Below are 21,107 nucleotides of genomic sequence, written 5' to 3'. Positions count from 1 at the left end.
AACTTCTGGCTTGGTTGGACCTCTGCATAGAGTTTCAAAAGGATCTGCCGGTTCCTGTGCAAGTTGGTTTTCAACAAACCGTTACAAAATACCTAGAGGACTCTTTGCATGTCGCCTACAGTTGGTTCAGTGTGCGCAACAGGATTTCAAACTTCGTGCGATATGGCAAAATCATTGGCCCTGCGGTAGACCGTTCCTCTGAAAGGATCTACCAGAAGGGGACGTTATGCCTCGAACTTTCGGAAGAGGACAGACTGGAGGTTGAGCGGACGAAGTCACTCCTTCGGCCAACGTTTTTGAACCTGGCTAGAAGGTATAGAGAGACAGACAATAGTTTGCCGGCTGCATCATCCCCAACCATTCATGAGCAGGGAGAAGGATCCCAGCAACACATGCAAAACTCCAGCATCACTATGGGGCCCTCCAGCATCACTATGGGGCCAAATTCTGGCCACCAAAGCTCATTTCTGGTATGACATCAATGAAATAGCCAAGCTCTAACGCAATATTTCTGACCGACATTCACAGGAGTCCCAAGCCCTCAGCGGCGACGTTGATGCGCGGGAAGAAAACCAGAGGACGCAGCATGGAATTGTTGATGCCTCCATGATGAACACCGTAAATGACGAGCAACAATCAGACGACTCGGTTTCAGTGTATTCCATCGCTCCTTCTTCTCATTTGCAACGCGATTCAGGTACAATTCTCGCTGTGAAGGGGGCCGATACATCTGAGACTGGGTTACAAATCAGTCGTCTCATGGATGAGCTATCATCTTTGCAGGACCAAGTCTCCATGTTAGAGAAGCAAGCCAAAGACGAAGCAAAAGAAGCTGAGAAGAAGTTCCATATAATCCGAAGCTGTTTACGATCATCAGCAGATCCTCTACGCCTACAGTCTGAGAACAATCTGCTCTCCGAATACAAGTCACACTTTGAGTCAATGAAAATGGACTTGGATGCTATTACACAGAAGCAGGCCCTTGGTATTCCAAACAAGGAAATCGAATTCAAGATGAACGTGATCGAAAACGAAATCAGTCAAATGAGTTTGCAGGTGTTTATGTCGACATCAGAGCCCAGGGCAGTATCAATAGACCCGCAACATTGGCACTCCCACACCCAAATTGCGCGTCTCATGGAGCGTATAGCTCCTTCGAGTACCTGGAGCTTGCTTTCACGCAGCACTTGCCTTCCATCTTCAGATTTCCTCCGGTCGCTGATTGCCGCGAGCGTCTGCGTTCACGTTTTCGACGCTCCCGTATTCAGCTCTCTTATGGACTCCACGTTACTTCATAACTTCTACAAGATCATTTTCAGAATGACGAAAGGCAAGTTCTTCATTAGGACCTGGTGACACAATTCTCCTTGTTTTATGTCTGACTAATGCATTCATGCAGATGGTCCGCGGTTACTGAGTTCGTTTGATCTACTGGCGCATAAAATGACTATGGGTGACACTAGCTTTGACAAACAAATCAGTAAAGAAGCAAAAGGTCTTGCAACAAGGATGTACTCTCTCTTATTTCCGCTGATCATTATGGCATACAGCGGCAGCAAAACTGTCCACTCGTCTACAAGTCACGGCTTAAGCTTCTCTCAGTTGGAAAGCGTTTTTACTCATGCGCTGCGACTCAAGGCTGATCTTCTATTGACCAGAAAAAGATACAAAGCAGAATTTGTAAAGATCGATACAAACTTTGACCCAGGTACCATGAAGCAGGATGGTTGGAGCTACGAAGGACTCACACAAGAGGGATCGACGGGCACGACTGCTACGCCACCCACTCCACAGCAAAGAGTGAGGATGTGCCTGTTTCCGGCTATCTACTCTGTTCCTCTAGAGGGCGTTGAGAAGGAGTGGTCGACTGGTGTGGCTTTGCACAACTGTGTGGTCGACTACCGGAACTTCATTACCACGGGTGACTCTTGGACAGCCTGGGAGCGCTCCCAAGCTACACTAATCACCAAAGCCCTCGTTATACCTTTCTGAAATGGGACGTATTGGAACAATTCATATGTGTAATAGTCTGGAACTCTCATATCACAAAAAAAGCCAATCGAGAAACAGATTGAACCCCATTTTCAAGAGGCATTTGGGTGGTAGGGTGGCTAGGCTATTGTACAACCTTTTCGTTTGCCAGCAGTGACGCAGTGTGCAGAGTAGCACTGTTGAACGGCTATTTGGCTATGATATTCGCCTACTAACTTGTGTTTGCTTGCGATTCCAGTCCAGACAATCAGTTCTAGCCAAATTTCATACACAAGATTAAGTAGGATAGCAGTAGCAAGTGCCACTTTGGTGATAGATTTCCTAGCCATGCGTGGGTGGCGGCGTCCCAACGACAGAGAAATTGAAGTTCGGGTTGTCTGAACCGCCACCAGGCTGCCAGATGGATGCGTAAGGAGCGTAAAAGTCCCAATTGGAGCTCTTTCCCGGACACATTCATTAGCCAATGCCTCGCAGGAGATAGGGAGGATAGACGTACGGTGTTGAGGCCAAGCTCGGCCCAAGCAAACAGTCCCGAAGATACATCGCTCCCTAAAACGATGTAGTTAACGAACGGATCATACTCCTCAGTTGCACCGTAGCCGGCAAACGCGTCCTCCAGGTTCTTTGTCTGCGCAATTTGGTTGGTGTTGTAAGGAGCCAACTGTTCAATCAGATCAATGAGCTTCTGGTCGAAGAACAACTGCGACAGGTGCGCTACGACGCCGCCAGTGTACGTTCCATTGTCAAGGACTATATGAATTTTAGTTATGATCTGCCTCTAGAACACAATCTTATAGAGGAGATGGCGCACTCTTTGATCCAACGTGCACAATAATATGCTGATGCGATGCGCGACCTGAGTAGTGCCCTGGGAACAAGGTATCAAAGCTCACAACACCCTCAGCATCTGTAGGCTGGACACCCCGAAGATAGGTCGAGTCAAGGCCGCCTTGACCCTTGGCGCTAACACCACTATACTGGCCGGTGCTGTTGCACGACCAGATGTCGATCAAGACATCGGCCGGCTCGCATGTGTTCACATCGATGAACTGAAACTCAAGGTGCAAAGGAATTCCCTCGAGATCTTCCGCCACATCCTGTCGGATGAGCTCCTGATAGACGAAGTACGGGCCATTGGCGTTGTCTGGGGCAAGGACGCAGCTAGTGTTAGATCCGAAGAGCTCCTCTGCCGGTGTGTTCTCGTTGAAATCGAGAAGACCGGTTTTGTTGTGGTCTACAGCCGCCCATTTAGAAAACGCAGCATCGTCTCGTCGGTGGATGAACGATTCTGGGGACTTTTAATGCTGCTCTGCGTATATAACACAGCAAGCGGCTCAATGGTGACATACCATCCTTGAGGCCCCGTTTCTGACGCAGACGGTCGAAAGTGCCCTCCCTGCGAGCAATGGCTCGCTGTTTCCTGGCTTTTACTTCGGGCCGGGCGTTGCAAGCCTCAAGAGCTCGAGCATTGACTGCTGCAACCATGCGAGCATTCGCTGCCTCCTGCATACGTTTCTCATGGCCCTCGCCAGGATGAGCTGCTCCGATTGAAGCGATGGAGAGCAAAACGCCAGTTGCGGCCAAGACCTTCGGAGAGAAGAGCATTTTCGATGTACAATTGCTAGATTGTTTCAATACTGATTCCACTATGCCCACAGCCTCTGCTCTTTATGACGAAGAATGGCATTTTATAAGTGGAAATAACGACATACTGACCTTCCTAAACTGTCTTTAAACTTTGGGGAATGTGCTTCCGGACCGTACACACCAAGTAACGATGCAGCCAAGTGATTTATGGTGTGCAGGTTCGAGCCCGGTCGACGATCGTGTCCTGCCCCCGTTTTGGAGTATAATACTACGCTGGCAAGGTACTCATGAGGAAACCCTGCACGCATCGCCGGTGTTCGTGGCTGGGAGAGTCGCATCCCCGCGCCATGATCCAATGCGGACAAAGAATTTGGTCAGCAAGCTCCCGGGCGATAGAGCACGCTTTAGACATTCTTGGCTCCGTGGAATTTCCTTGTAAGCGCCATACAACAGTGTTCGGGCGCCCCTCCGTGGATTATACCGCAAACAACTCCAAATAGGAACGCCGCTCGGTATACGGAGTACGGTGGGTGGGGTGGGTCTGTTATGTATGCTTCTCACTATACACCCTGGAACATACACCACACTTCCAACACGCACACACACACACACACACACATACATACATACATACATACACTATTCCACACTCGCAACATACAAAAATAACCAGTTCAATGTCTAACAAGCCGTAGTTTCGTAGGTAGTCCATGGTTTCCCCGCACCGTGGCAAGTGCACTTGCAATGTGTTTAGATGTACGTCTAACGGAAGCCCCAGTGATAGGATGTCCTGTCCCCGGTTGTATAGTATACCACTGTTTTTTATGTCATCTTGCCCCGAGGCGATATCTGGTATTATCAATCCGGGTCATAAAGCATACGGGAACGCATGAGCGTCATTTTCCTCCTACATTTATAAGCGCACATCGCCATTCCCTATCCCAAGTTTCACACTTGAGCATTTCTCATTAGATGTATTTCAAAGGTTGCTGATGACGGAACCCGCTGAAATCGTCGCGGAAGGCAAGGAAAGTCAAATCCTTGGGCTAGGGACTCCGTTACTTAGTGTCAGAACTGTAACCCATGGCTGATGGGTTTCTAGAGAATCCACCTCACTAGTCGAATTTTCTGCCTTGATCGCATTGATTAATAAGGCATTTCGACTAAGCAGAATGTTTTCGCCACTTGCGTTGCCAGTCTTCCAATTCCTCAATATAATGCGTTCAGAATTCATCTTTGTTTGGAGACCATGCAACTCGCATCTCATTGAATCTTCTACCTGCTCATTGAAAGTCCCAGCCAAAGTTCATTTATCCTAATTGCTGAGATGCCAATGCTAGATAAGGCAGATCTGGTTCTGCCCAGAGGCTCGGTGATACTCGTGACCGGCGCCACGGGGTTTATCGCCAGTAATTTCATTGTGGAGGCTCTTAAGGCTGGATACAAGGTTCGTGGTACAGCAAGATCCACGGGGAAAGCCCAGAAGACCAAGGACGTGTTCAAGTCGCCAAATTACGATGCCATTGTAGTACCAGACATGGAGGCAGAGGGTGGCTTCAACGAAGCCGTCAAGGGTGTCGATGCCATCGTACACATGTCCTCGCCCGTTTCATTCAGTCCCAACCCGAAGGAGGTGGTTCCACTTGCAGTGCAGGGCGCAACCTCGATACTCCGATCGGCAGCCAAAGAACCCCGGGTGCATCGTTTCGTCTTTACCAGCTCTAGCACGGCCACTTCGTTACCCACCCCGGGCAAACACTTCAAGATTGACTCGAATACATGGAACACCGAGATTGACGGGTTTGTGGATTTCCCTCCACCGTACAAGCCGGAATACGCGTTTAATGTGTATGCGGCCAGCAAGACCAAGGCGGAGGAAGCGATATGGGACTTCCGAAAGGAGCACAACCCAAAGTTTGTGATTAATAGCGTAAGCACTACCACTACCAATATTTACAGCTCTCAAAACGGGTATACTGACAGACTCTAGATCCTGCCAAGTTTCAACATGGGTCGCGTGGTGGATTCGCCTGGCGGGACAGGCGGGATGGTCGTCTCTGCGTTTAAGGGGGATGTGAAGTGGGACTTCCCACCACAGTACATGATTAATGTCGTAGACTGTGCGCGGTTGCATCTCATCGCGTTGATTGACGGATCACTGGAGAGCCAGAGGATCCTCGCCTTTGATACGCCTTTCAACTGGAACGTGGTGCTCGCGCAGTTCAGAGAGATGTTCCCGGAGAAGCAGTTCCCCGACGACCAACCACAGGGGTCGGATCTGAGTGAAGTCGACAACAGGCTCGGGGCCGAGCTGTTGGAGAAGTGGTATGGCCAGAAAAGCTACACGGGTCTGCGGGAGAGCTTGAAGCAGAACGTTGAAGGACTGCTGTGAGCCGCGCACTCGAGCAATATCAAGCTCCAAGCCAGCATGAGAAACAGTTTGTTATATCTGCCTAGGTACTCATTTAGTTACGTTTCAGATGGGATCATTCACTTGGGCAATTGGGTGTCGTGGGAACCCTTCAGACTTCATAGTACAGCAATTATGTTGCCCCTTGTCTGGAGGAGGCAATTACCCCCCAATGCCCCGCGCCGCCCCTCGAGCAAACCACCCAGTAATCTGAAAGACGATCAAGACGAGATTGCCGACTGGCATTTCAGCGTAGAAACCACCCTTGATTACCAATTCTTGGGCGCTGGGTGCATCACAAGAAAAGGGGGCTCTACATGGAATGGGCCCGGGGCCCTTTGGGGTTCCTTCCTACAGTGGATCGCGGCCCCGGGGCGGGAAGGCGGCGCACGGACCAGGGGCCGAGCTTGGGCCCATTCAAATTTATCAGAACTTCCATCCAGCAACGGAAGACGTGCAGACGACGACGGAGATCCCGGAGCTCGATTGCAGCACAAACCACCACGATGCCCCCCAGGATACCGGCGCGCTTGACGGCGCAGTGCTGCCGTGCTACTCTCGAGTCCTCGAATGTCTCGGCCTTGACCAGCGTCTTCGGCGCCCTCTCGATCCAGTCCCGCAGCGCCTCCATCCTCTCCGATCTCAGGGACAACCGCGGCGCGTACCAGAAGCGCATCCGTGTCGGTCGTGGTCCGTCTTCCGGCAAGGGCAAGACATCTGGACGAGGTCACAAGGGTCAGAAGCAGCATGGAAAGGTGAACGCCTGGTTCCAGGGTGGTCAGACGCCGCTGCTGTTCCAGAGAGGCCGCATGGGATTTGACAACATGTACGTACCTGGCTTTTGGATCTGTCCAAGCAAGGAGAGGCCGACTAATGTGTCTGCAGCCGGGCCCCCGTTCTGTCAGAGGTCAACCTCGACAAGCTGCAGGACTGGATAGACCAAGGCCGAATCGACCCCACGCAGCCCATCACCCCCAAGGAGCTCATCCAGTCGAACCTGATCGGCTCCATCAAGGACGGCGTCAAGCTCCTCGCCCGCGGCGCCAACGCGCTGAAGCAACCCGTCGACATCATGGTGTCGCGCGCCTCGGCCTCCGCCATCGACGCCGTCGAGCAGGCAGGCGGCAAGATCGTCACGAGGTACTACACAAAACAGTCCATCAAGAGGCTGGTGGAGGGGAAGAGTGTCAACACCGACCTGCCCCTGCCCGTCGGCGCCGAGCACGTGGAGCCGGTGCTGGAGCAGGTGCGCCAGAAGGGCTTCTTCTACCGGCTGCCCGACCCCACCAGCCGTTGGGACATCGAGTACTACAGAGATCCGGCGCACAGGGGCTACCTCAGCCACACGCTGAAGCCTGGCGAGTCGCCCAGTTTGTTCTTCCGCGTGCCGCCGAGCAAGCTGATCAAGCAGAAGAAGCTGAAGGCCGAGAAGAAGGAGGACACCAAGCTTTGGGAGAAGTTGTAGAATATAGACACGGCTGCACTGTACAAAACCTGTATATCAAGAGATCACTATGTGGACATCTATCTGTACTAAAATGGATGCCAGGCCTTGAGGGCGGCGGCCTGTAAGAATCATGCCTCGAAAAAGAGGAACCGTAGGGTGACTTTCTCCGGTAAATACTGCTAGCCCAAGCGACTCTGTCACGCCGGCTCAGTTCTCTTACCCAACCCCGTATTCTTGATGCTAAAATGTCATCCCAACCCTTTGTGCACTCAGAAACCGTAGTGGCGTTTTAAGGACTAGAAGGCTGTTGATCCCATTTTCACACTTGCATGGAAAACAATGCAAGGGGTACGTACGAACTGGCTATACCTGCGGAGCGACACCTTCGACGGACGACTTACATGATTCAGGCGGCGGTCTGCCTTCATGCGGAGGCAGATCCCTTGGTAAATCAGGCATCGTGGGCTTCATTTGTGGATTTACTTTTAATCAGATAGTCTTGGTCTTGGTCTTGACCTTGGCCTTGGTACAATCGGCAAGTAATCGATCCATCTCGTTGGCCAGATCGTGTAGAGCTTCAGCTTGGTGCCCCTGACTGCTTATATCGGGTGCTTGCCATCGCCTGTAGAATTTTCTGTGTGACTCTTGTGTCGTAAACGTACACGGCAGAAGAACACCCGAAGATTCTGCATCATGTTCGCGGTCTATACACTCTTTGGTGAATCGGAGAACACACCAGCACGCCCAACATGGTAACTTGCTGGTACCCATGTAATCGAAAAGGCCGTCCCGTTTTTCTGAGTCTCTTCCATTGAAGTACTCATAAAGCTGCATCTCACAATGCTTGCTGAGGCTTATTTTCTTCTCTTTACTCCGCCTCCACTTCTTTATCATGTCCCTCAATTCCCGACAATCAGAGATCTGAGGACCAAATGCTTTTCCAGCTACTACACTGAGGTCTGCAAGTTTGACCCACGTGAGCTTGTTTGGAACATCGGTGAGCAGATCAAGCTCGATCAGACCACTATGTGGCAGCCGGCTGAAGTTAACGAAGTCGTAGAAGGACCTCTCCAACTTGGAGAGGTGTTGGATTGCATCGATCACGAGTCCAGAGTTTCGCACGTTGCCAAAATCCGTCTCCCAGGATGCAACATGATCATTCGTGTGCAAAGACAGCTTGTAAGCTTTGAGGATGATGTTGCTCATGTCGCTCATGCGCCGGCCCCAGTTACCAGGTCGCGAGCGATTCTCTGGAAGTTGGTACCGCTTAACACTGAGGATAAACCTTCTAAGTAAGGAAAGAAATTCCGAATACTTGTCGTCGTCAAATCTCTTTGATACCGTACCTTTCTGACTTGAAACTTCCAAGAATGCCGTACATTTATTGGGTTTGAGTGACGTAACATATAATTCTAGACGGCCGATGTTAAAGGATATCATCTGGGATCACACATCCAGCTCCAGAGAGGGGCGTACCAAAGACGTATTCTTGGTAACTATATCCCGGCAATTCTGCAAGAATTCCCCAATGGTAGCTATAGTCTTCTCGCATTCTTTGTCGAATTCGCCATTTTTGGCGATGAATACGGCTGTCTTGCCAGGGGTCTCTTGAAGAGCTGTTGCAGTTACATGCTCCCAAGCCGCATTATTGCCCTTGGTCGGCGCGAGGGTCCTCGCTAGAGAGTCAAGGAATGCAGTCCTCCAGATCCTCTCTTTGTCTTCTGTTGTATGCTCCTCGGGAGCCCGAAGTTGGGGACAAACACTCAAATTGCCTACCCAAGTTCGAAAGGGCCAACCAAATACATGTAAACTTCTCGTTATCATGATTTGTCCAATTTCGTGGAATTCCCGATTGAGAGCCGGGCTGAGGTTGTTTGAGGTTTTGCTTGAACTTTTTGACTCTCGGCGCATCGTTCCAGGGGGTTTGTTTCCAGAGTCTTTACAGCATCCTTCTTGATCTCCATGGTGATTTTCTTTGGTGATTTGGAATTTGGAATACTAAAGGTCGTAGATTCGTTGCGTCCATGCTGGCCATGTGCCGTTTTAAGTAGATGTGCAGATGGCTTCCTTAAACATGGAGACTTCCATGCAATCTTTCATTTGAATCGTGTCTGCCACGAAACAACAGTTCGCATGAGTGGGAGACTTCGTGGCAGTGCTGAGAATTCTTACACATCGGAGGTTTCATAGAGACATCTTATTCTATGGATCACATATCGTGACTTCCCCTTAAGCTTTGAGCACTTCACATGACCAGTCATGTACCGTTGAGTCAGATTGACGCCCAAAACATACATTTATCGTAAACCCCCTGGAACGTCTTTGTTGGCACGCGTTATTCAATCCTCTGTGACTATCGCAGTCGTGAACTTAGCCAAGAATACGAAAACATCTGCAATAACTAGCACTTTGAATTGCCTGGCATATGCTTGTAGTATGCGTATAGCCCAAGACATTGCCTAGCTTCAAATCAATCGCATCGACAGAGCCATACCTAACCTGTGTGTTCATAGCTGCGATACACATTGAACAGTTGGCGAAGTTGTAGCGTCACCCATAGTCAAGTGAAATCCCATGACAGTAAACTGCGGTGTTTCAGGGGACGTCTAATGTCTTCCTGGATATTTGATATTCATTTATAAAATCGGGTGGCATACGTAAGCGCACTACGCTACGGGGAGTCAAACGTGAGTTCCAATGGAATGTTTCGATGGCACGCTAGGGTCCACCCAGGCACTCTTTGTGCAGTAATCAATACAATAACACAGACTGATTGTGTCTGTTTCAGGACCATTATCGACCGTACCAAGCCAAGCTTCCAGGTGAACCCATTCTGAAGCAAGCAACCTTACGGAGTGCTATTGCTGGTCGCCCTTGCCTGATAATTCCCATACGAAGACCTATCCGGGATTGCACCTCGTGACTCTATCTTCCAGGTTGTTTCAACTTTGACAGCAATATCACGCGCAGGATCGACTGGCTGTAATTGGATTTCGGACCCGTCATCTTCCAGTTCGTTGAACCCCTGACTCCGATGGTTCTTTGTTCCTTTGTTCGAGTAGCTGTAGCTAGATGTGTCGGCTTGGTACTTGGAGCGATTCTCGGAGCCGAAGGTGCTTTTGAAAAAAGGTCGTAGGAATGGTACGCATGCTAAGGAGACAGCTACCGCGATCTCCACGGTGGAGAATAGAAACGCGAGGAGACCGGTTCCTGTAGGGTTTGCTGCATCCAAGTGTGGCAAGAGAGTTTGTCGAAAAATAGTAACAGCGCAAGTCCTGAGGCGAAAATGTAAGCTATCTGTCAATCCCGAAACTCCATTGCGTTGTACTCACATGAAACCAACACTAAACATGCCAAAGAGAACGACCTTCTTCTTCAATGCCAGCTGTAGACTGTAGACAAAGGGCAGGGGCAGTAGAAGAATAACGACGTCGCTGACCACGTTGATAGCGCTCAGCCACTCGTAGTAGACTTTGACATCGCCACATTCACCTTCAACTTTGTTCTCCCAGTCGTAGTTCTTCGCGTATGGTCGGCAAATGACAAGCCCAGTGATGAAACCGCTGACATTGTACAGAATGACGAAAGCACCCACAACTCTGACAGAAAGTATCATGCGTCGTACGGGCATCAGTGTCATGTACATTGCGAGAACGGAGAGTTTACTAGTCAGAACGCAGCAGTTCCACAAAAGTGGCCATGCCGCCATACACTAGTAAGCAGAAATTAGCCATCAGAACTGCCTGAGAACAAGCTCGAATAGCAAAGGAGTTCATTGGGGCTTACCTTGAAGAAAGTGGAGAGCGCGTCCGGACCGAACCGCTCTTGGACTTCGAGAAGATCGAACGTGAAGCCACCCTTGAACACCATGAAGAAATCGACAATGCAAAGAGCGAGTACGAACACCTAGCCACCAGTTAGAGATAACCCGAGGGCGGCAGTTCTGGTATAGACCAACCAATGCAGCGCCGATGCAGTAATCACTTGCGTCCAACGCCAACCTTGAGAATCTGTGTCTGGCAATGAAGCGCAATATGACGAGTGTGGTAGGCAAAACCATAGATATCACGCACGTCGCTATCATGCCAATCTGTCCGCCATTTTGAATTGGAATTGACTCGTAGGTCTTCTCTTGCGTCGCCATGACTGATGTAGTGTTATGTACCGCAATACACAGAATTCGAAAGTATAGCGAAAGAGAAACCAAGAAAATCCGTCGACATCGTAAGATTTGTCAGAGCTGCTACAGTCACCTTATGGCCATAGAAAACCAGGGCCCCTATTGCCATGTTCTCCTACAAATCCAAGCGCGGACGAAAGGATTCCCATCCCACGGTCAGAAAATGTTGATCGCCACGACATGGGACAGCCTGGAAACTCCTTGAGCAGTTGAAACGGAACTGTGGTTAACTGGCAAGCGATGTATAGCCAAGAACAAGGTGCGTTTCGCTGTGCCAGGGACAAGCTTCGCCGTTGTTTTCCTCAGTATGCCAGGGAGTGAGTTTGGTAGTCACAGCTTCGTGTGGTAGCGACCCTGGCCTAACGCTGTCCCTTGCAGAGTACTGAGAAAGCTGCCTAACTAGTATGTAGAGCATGCGAACCACACATTGATCTTCGCATACCTGTACTGTAATGGTAAATGTGAACGCAGCCTTCTGAGGGTAATTTACATGGATGATCACGGTGGCGCCAGGGTTACAATACATTAAGTTTTGCCAGCCTGCCAGCCTCTTGCAGAGATCAACCGGTCTGAAAATTAGATCACTTCAGGAAGGCCAAGAGTTGATGCAGCATGGGATCAGGTAAGGGGCCTTAATATATCACCTAATACAAGGACCGGGCATGAATCTCGAAATCGTATTGTTTTGATGTCTTCAAACAGGCTAACTTCCAAGGGGATCCAGCACATTGATTACATAAACTCCTACAGTTTTCTCGAACCAGACGCTGACCAGCCGTCGTGTAACAGGTCTGTTTGCAAAGGCAGGCTCTCTGGTAAAAGCATTTGCAGTGCCTGTATCAGCCGACCTCGTATAATCCATCCATATGTAAGGGTTTCGCATCTCCAGGCCTGGGGCATGCGAGAGCCGAACCAGCCTGCCGGGGTAGGATGTTATGGAGGCAAAACTGGTGTAGATCTGCAATCGCTGATTGGCCAGGGATTAATACACACAAAGATATCCGAGCCCTTGCTGGCATTGGCAAAAGGGATGACCCTCAGGCACATCCCCGATTGGCTGCCACCGTTACGGCCCGGTGAACATCTCGTCAACCGAGATGATAAGACAGACTAGACAAGGCTCGATGGAGTCGGGAGGGGACCTCCCGCGCGCAGTCAGCGTGCCACTCATCAGACCGCCAAACTGTGCCGCTCGCATGTGTTTCGCGCCTCGTCCTTTTGGGTGAGGATCTGCCGGCGAAGTACATATATGCAAAGCAGAGTAAAGTGCATGCACAAGTTTTCAGTCAACCTGTGGATGTGCGCAGACACAATGTGCAAAGGTATGGCCTTGGGTTACCGTTGGCGATATGCAAGAGCGCTTAGGGCCGTACCTAAGAAGTAAAAGGCAGGTTCCACGTTCGCACTTATATAAAGAGCGATAGTTTGCGCGGAAACAAGGTGCTGACTGTACTCAAGTGATCGGTCTGGCTAAACGAGAGTCTGGAATCACTGTGCCTGCCAAAGATACTCGTCTTCTCTCGCACTGTTTATCCATCCTCAACGGCCAAGTGTAAAGACTTTTCAAAATGGGCTCGCTCGCACCCACAGACCAGAGAAAAGTAGTGATCATCACTGGCGCGACTGTATGATTTACTGCAATGTCCCAAACCTTGTATATTTTGTTGACAAGTCCCAACAGAGTGGCATCGGGCGCGACCTCGCTCATCGGCTACACGCCCGGGGATATAACGTTGCGATCACTGGCCGACGCATCAAAGAAGGCGAGGCCATCGCCGCGGAGTTAGACGCCTCGGGCAAGACTGTCCTCTTCGCCGAGTGCCATGTGGAGTCATACGCATCCCAACTTCAGCTTTTCAAGGCCGTCTGGGCTAAATGGTCTCGCATCGACGCGTTCATAGCCAACGCCGGCATGGTCGATAGCGGATCGCGCTATAATCTGGCAAGACGTGGCGCCAGTGTTAATGAACCGCCGCCTGAACCCGATGTCAGCTGTACCGACGTTGACTTCAAAGCTGTCGTGTACACCACTGAGCTGTTCGTGCACTACATGCGGCATAATCCCCCGGGCGTGAAGGGCAAGATCATCGTCACAGGCAGCATCATAGCCATCTATCCATGTCCCACATTCCCCGAGTATTCTGCTGTCAAAGCGGCTGCGCTGCAATGGGTGAGAGTTATGGCGCCGATGCTGCTGAAGCACGAGGGTGTCACGATTAACACCGTTCTGCCCAATGCTTATGACACTGGCATTATGCCTGATTTCAAGGAGGCATATTTAGATGAGCAGTAAGTGACTATTTGGGGCCCTATTGGTCTAATACTTACCCGCTGCTAGTATGACTCAGAAGGAATGCCTTATGTCTGCGTATGATGTCTTCCTAGAAGACGAAACCAACCTAAAGACAGGACAGGCTATTGAGACTGCGTACGAGTCTCACTATGGCCACGAAGTCCCAGCATATAAGAGCGGTAATGTGATTGAGAGGACAGATAAGGTCTACGAGCCTTGGTTTCAGTATCTGCACCATGGCAGGAGTGGACTAGATGGTGCGTATCTAGAGCCGTTGAGAAAATCGTCGTAGACAGTATCGTTCAGCTATGAGGCTCGATGAAGTCCATTTTCTGCATTTGCTTTTGGTGTAAGTAGAAGCATACTATTTATCGATGCTCCTTACCTTGGCCAATTGTCCTGTTACTACTATAAGCACCGGTATCAAGCTATAATGCGGAAGGTCAATCACACTAGCTATGGCCCGTGTTCTTGCTGGTGAAAGCCGAATTCCTACTTTGTACACTTCGCGCCCTTGGCACAGCGTATCTACCAACCAAATCGCGCCATGGCCGCTGAGCCCACAAGCTGAAAACATCCCCTGGGCGCTGCGGCTGAGAGGTGCCTTATCAAAGTGGAACCCCACATCGCGAGATCTGGGGTAAGTTCTACCCTCCGTCTACGACGAAAGGCTAGAAGGACATAACACGTAGACTCCAAAGAAAATCGTATTCCTCAGGAAAGACTACCTCCATAAACTGAGACAGTAGTCATATTTCTCTAAGTACAAGCAGAAAAGCGCGCCACTGGACTAGACCCAGCCAGCACTCGTGATATTGATAGTCATGGAGTATCACGGCATTCCCTTCGAAGGTACAGTATGGCAAGCCTCTGCACGATACAACAATGCAGTGATGTCTCGGGCCGACGTGGACGCGTTCTTCGAGAAGGCCAGACTGGGCGCCGCACAATATCCAGAGAGCGTGCCAGATGACGAACCTGACACATTGCCTGCACCTACACCGGCGACGAAGACCAATGCCACCGTTTACACGCCACACGAGCACCCATTGCCAAGTGGGAACCAGATTGGCTCCCCCAGTAGGGGAGAACGAGGTTTAGTTACCGCACACAGTGAACAATCGACTATCCAGAGAGCTCAGCGCGGTTCAAACCAGGCTGATCTGTTCGTCTTTGGAGTCACTTCCTCGAGGCAGCAGCGCCAGCAGAATCGGCAGGCCGAATTCACGTTTAGTTCCAACCGTGCCTCAGTTCGAGCTAATATCTTCTGCGAGCTCTGTAAATTTATCATCGCAAATGCCAGAGCACTCCGATTTCAGCCCAGCGAGGTGGGACACGACGCGACCTCTATTCACATCGAAGGGGGAGGCAGTGGGAACCGATCTCACAAGTCCCGATGTTCCGAAGTCTTCGCCGGCTACAAAACTTTCGCGGAGCTCTATAAATCCGCATCTGACGGGTGCCATCTATGTTCCCTTCTGACGGCTCCTGATGCGGAGGGCAGTTTGGACGCTCCCCCGAACTCCGCGAGCCAGGTCTTTATTGGCGTGTACGGCGACAAGAGCTTCGACGGGCCCGGCCGCATAGAGATCCAAGACGTGCATGAGCGATACGGGAGAAAGGTCATCAACCTCTACTTCGACTCGCCCAGCGCCAAGATTCAAGGCTCGCTGCAGTACAAGAACACCAATACCGATGAGTTATTCGAACTGGCCAAAGGGTGGCTAGAACATTGCCGTAAACACCATGACCAATGTCGTCGGGAATCTACCTCAGCATTCATGCCGACTAGGGTCTTGAAAGTCTCTTGCGCGAACGGTGAGCTGAGTTCTGTACAGCTTTGCCCAACAGCAGAATTGAACTTCCCCAGAGCACCATACCTTGCATTGAGCCACTGCTGGGGCACCCAGAACATCATACAGCTGGTCTCGGGAACTCTGGCCCCCTTCCAGCGAGATGTACCCATTACCAAATTATCTCAGAACTTCCGAGACGCGGCCCTTATAACGGCACATCTTGGCTACCAGTACCTGTGGATCGACTCGCTCTGCATCATCCAAGACTCACCCGAGGATAAGGCCCGCGAAATCCCCAAAATGGCCGAGATATACGGCAATGCCATACTCACTATCGCAGCACTGGGTGCCAAGGATAGTAGCGGCGGCTGCTTTGTAACGCGCAACCCACTGGCCCTCGTACCCGCCCTACTGCGTGATGGTGACGCCGACGTGAGGGACCAGGTCTGGGCTTGGAATCACGCACTCCCGGGCCCTGATGCTGACGGTCTGATCCGACCGCCACTACACCGGAGGGGCTGGGTCGTACAGGAGCGCGCCCTGGCGAGGCGGACGTTGCATTTCGGTTCTGCCATGGTGTACTGGGAGTGTCTCGAGGCCTCGGCTTCGGAGGCCCAGCCCGAGATGCAGGAGCGGGCTTTCTCCACAGACACAAGCGACCCGGTGTTTGCACACCAGGTCGGTATCAAGACGGCGCTGCAGGCTCTCCGGAGGAGTGCGGAGAGTGGCGGCGCCTGGGAGCAGTGGGAGGGCCTCTGGTGGAAGCTGGTCAAGGAGTACACGGCGAGCCAGCTCACCCGCGTGAACGACAAGTGGAACGCCATCTCTGCCCTGGCGATGGAAGCCGAGCAATGTACGAAGATGAGGCTCTACCATGGCCTCTGGGAATGTAACCTGTTTGATGAGATCTTGTGGCAATGCCTCGAGCCAGGTAAAAGGAATGCGTTCGCGCCGTCGTGGTCCTGGCTCTCATACGAAGGCCAAATTCAAGCGAAGCGTTTCAATTACGATGGGGGCTTCCGTCGTCTTGCCACTGTAAATAAGCCTGGGTCTTTTCGAGTGGCCGCGGATGGCCTGGGGCGGTCCCGAGAGCTCTTGATAAGGGGATACGTGTTTCAAGTTTACTCAGAACAGATACAAAGCTCCGACAACGGTGTTCAGCGTTATGCGTTACACTTATGCGAGGACAATTCCGGAGCAGAGCTAGTATGGCGGTGGAGTCCCGACGTCAACCCGAAGGGAGAATGGGATCTCGCAGCCTTACCCTTGGTCAAGAGCTGCGCAGGGGACGGAGAAATCTGGGGGATGGTGGTGCGACCTACCGACGCATCCAAGCTCAGCTGGGCCCGGGTTGGGATTTTTCGGCTATATTGGCTTAACCAGGAGGCAGATGAATTATTGTTTGGAGAGGGAGAGAAACAAGATATCGTACTAGTTTGAGATTACGCAATTAGCTCAGAGGTGATGTGTGCAATTCTTTGCTGAGATTAATATACCCAAGGCACTCTTAACCATAATAGTAATCTTGAATTCTACCGTCATCATCTCATGCTTACAGGCATTTAAAGTCGTCGTCGTCCCACGCCGCGTCGCCATAATCACTCTCCTGCGATGCACTGGGTATGAGTTGAGCCTTTTTTGACTTCTCAAGCATTTCGAGCATCTTTTCAAACGAGCTCTGGGGCTGACTGCGGCCCCGGCTCTTCTGACTGGCAGTCTTGCTCTTCTGGACCTGACTTGGACGGCTGGGCTCGGTGTTCCTGTTAGAGCTGCCGCAAGTCTGATTCTCGGTGGCCTCAACCATTTGTCTTGGCGATTGGTCTGCTTGCGCGGCGGCCTTATCTTCCGCTTCCAGCATTCTCTCGACGAGAAGTCTCTCAGCCTTCTCGTCTTCCTGCCTCAACAAGAAGTCCAGATGTTCCTGAGCTTTCCGACGAGCGTGATCGTCCACCCACGCTGTTGTCTTAGTTTTCTCGATAGCCAAGTATACCCTCTCTTTAGTACCGCTGGACGTAAAAAAGGGTTTGGGGGACGGCCGTGGAGCCACTGGCGTCCGATCAGCAATCTTGTCGCGGCTTTCTCGGACCATGCTTTCGGGCTGGTCGTTCGGAGCACTGAAGTCCTCGCTAATGAGCTCGGCGATGTCTTCATTCGACAGCGGAAACTCATCACGAATATCGTCGAACTGGTGGGGCAAAGCCACGCAGGACGAATCAACTCTAGGGCACGGCTCTTGGGCCGGTCGATTTCTAGGCACTGTCGGTGTTTCCGGTAGGCTACTGGACTGCTGAGAGTTTGGGTGTGTTTTGAGTATTCTCTCATTCGTACCAAGAGCTCTCGGTTTCCCAAGTTTCCCCTTATTACAAGGCGTCTTCGTGCTCCAGCTGCCATCCATTGAACGGCTGTACGAATGAGGATGATCATGAAGTGGACCTTTCCATTTATTACTTGACGTTAAGTTCGAGATTGGTTGCGCCACAGCAGATGTGCATTGAAATCCACTCAAAGACTTTGTGGGTGAACTTGAACCTTCTTCTAGCTCTTTGATGTCTTGAGATGAAAGGAGCAAATCCTGTGTGGACAGAAATGGCATGTAGTCAACAGCTGGTGTCTCGAGGGTTTTTTGTGAAGTAGATAACCCCCCACAGTTCGAGTTACTCTTGATGAAAGGCTCCTTGTGGGGATTCTTTGCCGTGGGATGAGAGTTGCAGGCCAGAGATTGTGGCGTAACCGAGTCGCGCTTGCCTCCACGGTGGCTGCTTGCCCGGTCCCGAAGTTGTGGCCTGGAGGTAAAGCGAGTAGGCAGTGGTGCTGTCTTGGGCCGTGTTTGAAGGGGTCCTCGGCGTACTATTGGTTTCTCAAATATTTCTTCGGCCTCTTGGGAAGGACTTGGAAAGAGATCATCCACGTTGCTCAGAAGGAAGAGCTGCGTACTCGACGGCGGCATCGAGTCTTTAGAGCCAGGAGTACCAAGATGATTACCCTGATCTACTGGCAAGGCGACCGAAGGAGATTTGGCAGGTAAAAACTTGGGTGCTCCCGCCTTGTGCACTGAGGTCGCAGGACCGTGGGGTTTGAACTTTGGGGGCAAGGGTGGCGGTCCCATAGGAGTCTTTGGGGAGCGAAACGAATTCGCACCGGACAGAGCTGTTTGCGGCTTTCGAAACGGGGGCTTAGAGGTTGACACAGATGGTACTTGCCTCGTTGGCGGCTTCCTATCGGACCACCGAGGGTTGTGACCAATATCCTGATTCAGGGGCAGATCCCGCAAGGGGGGTCGAGCTGCGCCATCGGCAGTGTTGGATGTTGGGGATCTCTGCTTGGGTTTTGCGTTTGGCTCAGGATTTTGCTGGGTATCGCTTGATGCAATACTTTTGCCCGAGGAAGCAGTTGTAGGGGAAAGAATCGGAGCCGCATCGACCACCATGGGCGTAACCGTTTCGCTGCTGGGGCTGTCGCAAGACGAGACGGGCCTCCGTACCATGGTGTCGGGAGGAACCGTCTTGTTTTCAACCAGTGCCTCATCACCAGGCACTCGGTTCTCAAGTTCGCAACCTGCTAGAGCTATACTATCGGCGGCAAGAGGGCCTTGATCTGGAGGCTCTGGTGGAGGCAAAGTCTGTTTCACACAAGTATCTTTCTGATCCGTAGCAGCAGCTGCTACGTCGAAGGCTTCGATGTCGATATCATCGAACAAGCCGTCGTCTGCAGAGAAGGACTCGCTCAGGATCTGCTGGTTCGCCAAGTCCTCCGTAACGGGATCATCGGGGTCCAAACTGGCCAGTCTTGACCGCTCCTGCGTCCCCGCGGGTCCTTGCTTGAGTGGGGATGCATCTGCCGGCCGTGAAACTGCATCAATAAGCTTAGGCTCCTTGGATATGCCCTCTGGTACAGGCTCATCTCGTGGCGAAAGCAGCGGCGACGGCCCGGCACGCTGTCGCTTCGCAGGTCTGTCGGTCCCGTCCTCCGGAGAAGAGGCTACGTCCCAATCGTTTTCTTGAGAAGCTGGCGGTTGATCTGACATCTTACTGCGCTCTGTGATGCGCATCAACATGCTGCTGCTGTCCCGCGCCGTCGGTTTCAGATCTTCATGGCCGCCTTCTTCCTGCTTCGGGGCCGGCTTCTTTATGAACCGGGCGATTGTGTCCTGGCTGGGCCGGACTTGGACGAGGGGCAACCCTTTCTTCTTCTTCTCGGCCTTCTCCCTCTCCTCCTTGTCTCGCTTCCTGTCCCTGGCGGTGCGGGCGCGGGCCTGATTGCGCTCCTTCTCCAGCTCGCGGCGTATGCGGTCCTGCTCCATGAGGTCCTGGCGACGCTGCTCAGCCTTGGTCAGCTTGGGGCCCTTGGTGCGGGCCTTGTATGCCTTCTTGGCCTCCTTGGTGGTCATGGGTCGCTCCGAGGGCCGACGCGGGGCGGAATCGGTGCCGGTGGTGCCATTGAGGGCAGAGGGCAGCTCGGGGATCAGGGAGAACGTCTGCTGGATAGGGGCCATGCTGGGGGCATGTACCCGACTGTCTGCATAGCGACAGTTGCAGTGAACGCGCCCGAGATTGGGGGAGTTATTGCTTTTTCTTTGTGAGTGCACCAAATGCACCTCGGATCGTGCTACACGCGTTCGAATGGTCGATGGGATGTAATTGCTTCGTCTGATGTGGGATGGATATTGACAAGGACAAGGGAGACGCGATGCCGTCGCGTGGTGGGGGGGCAGTCGCTGCTGCATGGGGGAGCGAAAGCACATGACAGTCGCACAGTGCGCAATCCATTGTAACGCAGCCCTACGCACCCGAAATCATACAGTGTGCATATAGTACGACACCGGCCTCTGTCCGTGCAGGTAACCCACCATTATGATTACCTAGGTGATTCTTGAAGTGAATGTCAAGACGAGCTTGTGATCTTACTAGATCGGAGCACTTCTACCAGCATAATGAGGTCGGGTTTGCTACGTAAAACACTGACGCGACCCAAAGGGTCTGGTTTCCCAGTCAGTCTAGTTGGAGTAATACTGCCCCACCCTCTAGAGAAGGAGAACGGACGACATTACGAGATCCCCCTCACGCGTATACTGCAAATGGAAGAAATTCACCTCCTCCCGAGGTCATGGTTAATATCAGGAGACACGCAAATGGTAATTCTTCCCAATTGTTGTTACTCCTCTTCATCTCCCAGCCCCATTTGATTGCTTCAATGTGGCCCGGTACCACGGTAACAAAAAAAAAGGATCGGGTGTCCTCCCTTGGACCAACGGATAGCCTCCCTTCTTCCGGCGTACATATTCTAGCCGAACGAGACTCTCGCTCTAGGCCTGCATTAAGCGACAAGTCACACAATAGACAAACACACAAACACTAGAAGATTTAATGAGCGTTAACAAACTCTGATTATAAAATTATATGCCA

The 21,107-nt window shown here is 51.6% G+C and overlaps 10 protein-coding genes across 10 annotated transcripts; 7 read left to right on the top strand and 3 right to left on the bottom strand.

Annotated features, from left to right (window-relative positions):
* Positions 1 to 413: 413 nt before the first annotated feature.
* JN550_007962 (uncharacterized protein) lies at positions 414 to 1,356 on the top strand (the record flags this gene model as incomplete). The annotated part of the gene is made up of 2 exons (XM_049319872.1): positions 414 to 470; positions 529 to 1,356. The coding sequence occupies 2 exons, from the start codon at positions 414 to 416 to the stop codon at positions 1,354 to 1,356; spliced, it is 885 nt and encodes a 294-aa protein (XP_049170029.1).
* A 183-nt stretch (positions 1,357 to 1,539) lies between these two features.
* Positions 1,540 to 1,992, top strand: JN550_007961 (uncharacterized protein; the record flags this gene model as incomplete). Its single annotated transcript, XM_049319871.1, has 1 exon — positions 1,540 to 1,992. One exon carries the CDS (start codon positions 1,540 to 1,542, stop codon positions 1,990 to 1,992), a length of 453 nt encoding a protein of 150 aa, XP_049170028.1.
* Positions 1,993 to 2,313: 321 nt separating this feature from the next.
* Positions 2,314 to 3,597, bottom strand: JN550_007960 (uncharacterized protein; the record flags this gene model as incomplete). Its single annotated transcript, XM_049319870.1, has 4 exons — positions 2,314 to 2,430; positions 2,489 to 2,742; positions 2,804 to 3,280; positions 3,342 to 3,597. The coding sequence occupies 4 exons, from the start codon at positions 3,595 to 3,597 to the stop codon at positions 2,314 to 2,316; spliced, it is 1,104 nt and encodes a 367-aa protein (XP_049170027.1).
* Positions 3,598 to 4,906: 1,309 nt separating this feature from the next.
* On the top strand, positions 4,907 to 5,971 carry JN550_007959 (uncharacterized protein; the record flags this gene model as incomplete). Its single annotated transcript, XM_049319869.1, has 2 exons — positions 4,907 to 5,509; positions 5,570 to 5,971. The coding sequence occupies 2 exons, from the start codon at positions 4,907 to 4,909 to the stop codon at positions 5,969 to 5,971; spliced, it is 1,005 nt and encodes a 334-aa protein (XP_049170026.1).
* A 524-nt stretch (positions 5,972 to 6,495) lies between these two features.
* On the top strand, positions 6,496 to 7,454 carry JN550_007958 (uncharacterized protein; the record flags this gene model as incomplete). The annotated part of the gene is made up of 2 exons (XM_049319865.1): positions 6,496 to 6,815; positions 6,875 to 7,454. The coding sequence occupies 2 exons, from the start codon at positions 6,496 to 6,498 to the stop codon at positions 7,452 to 7,454; spliced, it is 900 nt and encodes a 299-aa protein (XP_049170025.1).
* An 822-nt stretch (positions 7,455 to 8,276) lies between these two features.
* Positions 8,277 to 8,732, top strand: JN550_007957 (uncharacterized protein; the record flags this gene model as incomplete). The annotated part of the gene is made up of 1 exon (XM_049319864.1): positions 8,277 to 8,732. The coding sequence occupies one exon, from the start codon at positions 8,277 to 8,279 to the stop codon at positions 8,730 to 8,732; it is 456 nt and encodes a 151-aa protein (XP_049170024.1).
* A 1,552-nt stretch (positions 8,733 to 10,284) lies between these two features.
* JN550_007956 (uncharacterized protein) lies at positions 10,285 to 11,580 on the bottom strand (the record flags this gene model as incomplete). The annotated part of the gene is made up of 5 exons (XM_049319863.1): positions 10,285 to 10,711; positions 10,769 to 11,148; positions 11,223 to 11,342; positions 11,395 to 11,437; positions 11,510 to 11,580. The coding sequence occupies 5 exons, from the start codon at positions 11,578 to 11,580 to the stop codon at positions 10,285 to 10,287; spliced, it is 1,041 nt and encodes a 346-aa protein (XP_049170023.1).
* Positions 11,581 to 13,184: 1,604 nt separating this feature from the next.
* On the top strand, positions 13,185 to 14,201 carry JN550_007955 (uncharacterized protein; the record flags this gene model as incomplete). The annotated part of the gene is made up of 3 exons (XM_049319862.1): positions 13,185 to 13,241; positions 13,298 to 13,905; positions 13,955 to 14,201. The coding sequence occupies 3 exons, from the start codon at positions 13,185 to 13,187 to the stop codon at positions 14,199 to 14,201; spliced, it is 912 nt and encodes a 303-aa protein (XP_049170022.1).
* A 532-nt stretch (positions 14,202 to 14,733) lies between these two features.
* JN550_007954 (uncharacterized protein) lies at positions 14,734 to 17,145 on the top strand (the record flags this gene model as incomplete). Its single annotated transcript, XM_049319861.1, has 1 exon — positions 14,734 to 17,145. One exon carries the CDS (start codon positions 14,734 to 14,736, stop codon positions 17,143 to 17,145), a length of 2,412 nt encoding a protein of 803 aa, XP_049170021.1.
* Positions 17,146 to 17,257: 112 nt separating this feature from the next.
* Positions 17,258 to 20,197, bottom strand: JN550_007953 (uncharacterized protein; the record flags this gene model as incomplete). The annotated part of the gene is made up of 1 exon (XM_049319860.1): positions 17,258 to 20,197. One exon carries the CDS (start codon positions 20,195 to 20,197, stop codon positions 17,258 to 17,260), a length of 2,940 nt encoding a protein of 979 aa, XP_049170020.1.
* Between the last annotated feature and the right edge of the window lie 910 nt (positions 20,198 to 21,107).

Source organism: Neoarthrinium moseri (assembly GCF_022829205.1).
Source record: "Neoarthrinium moseri strain CBS 164.80 chromosome Unknown scaffold32_Wmoseri_CBS_16480, whole genome shotgun sequence".
Lineage (NCBI taxonomy): Eukaryota > Fungi > Ascomycota > Sordariomycetes > Amphisphaeriales > Apiosporaceae > Neoarthrinium > Neoarthrinium moseri.
Note: the sequence above shows the minus strand (reverse complement) of the source record. Positions and strands in the feature narration are given on the sequence as shown.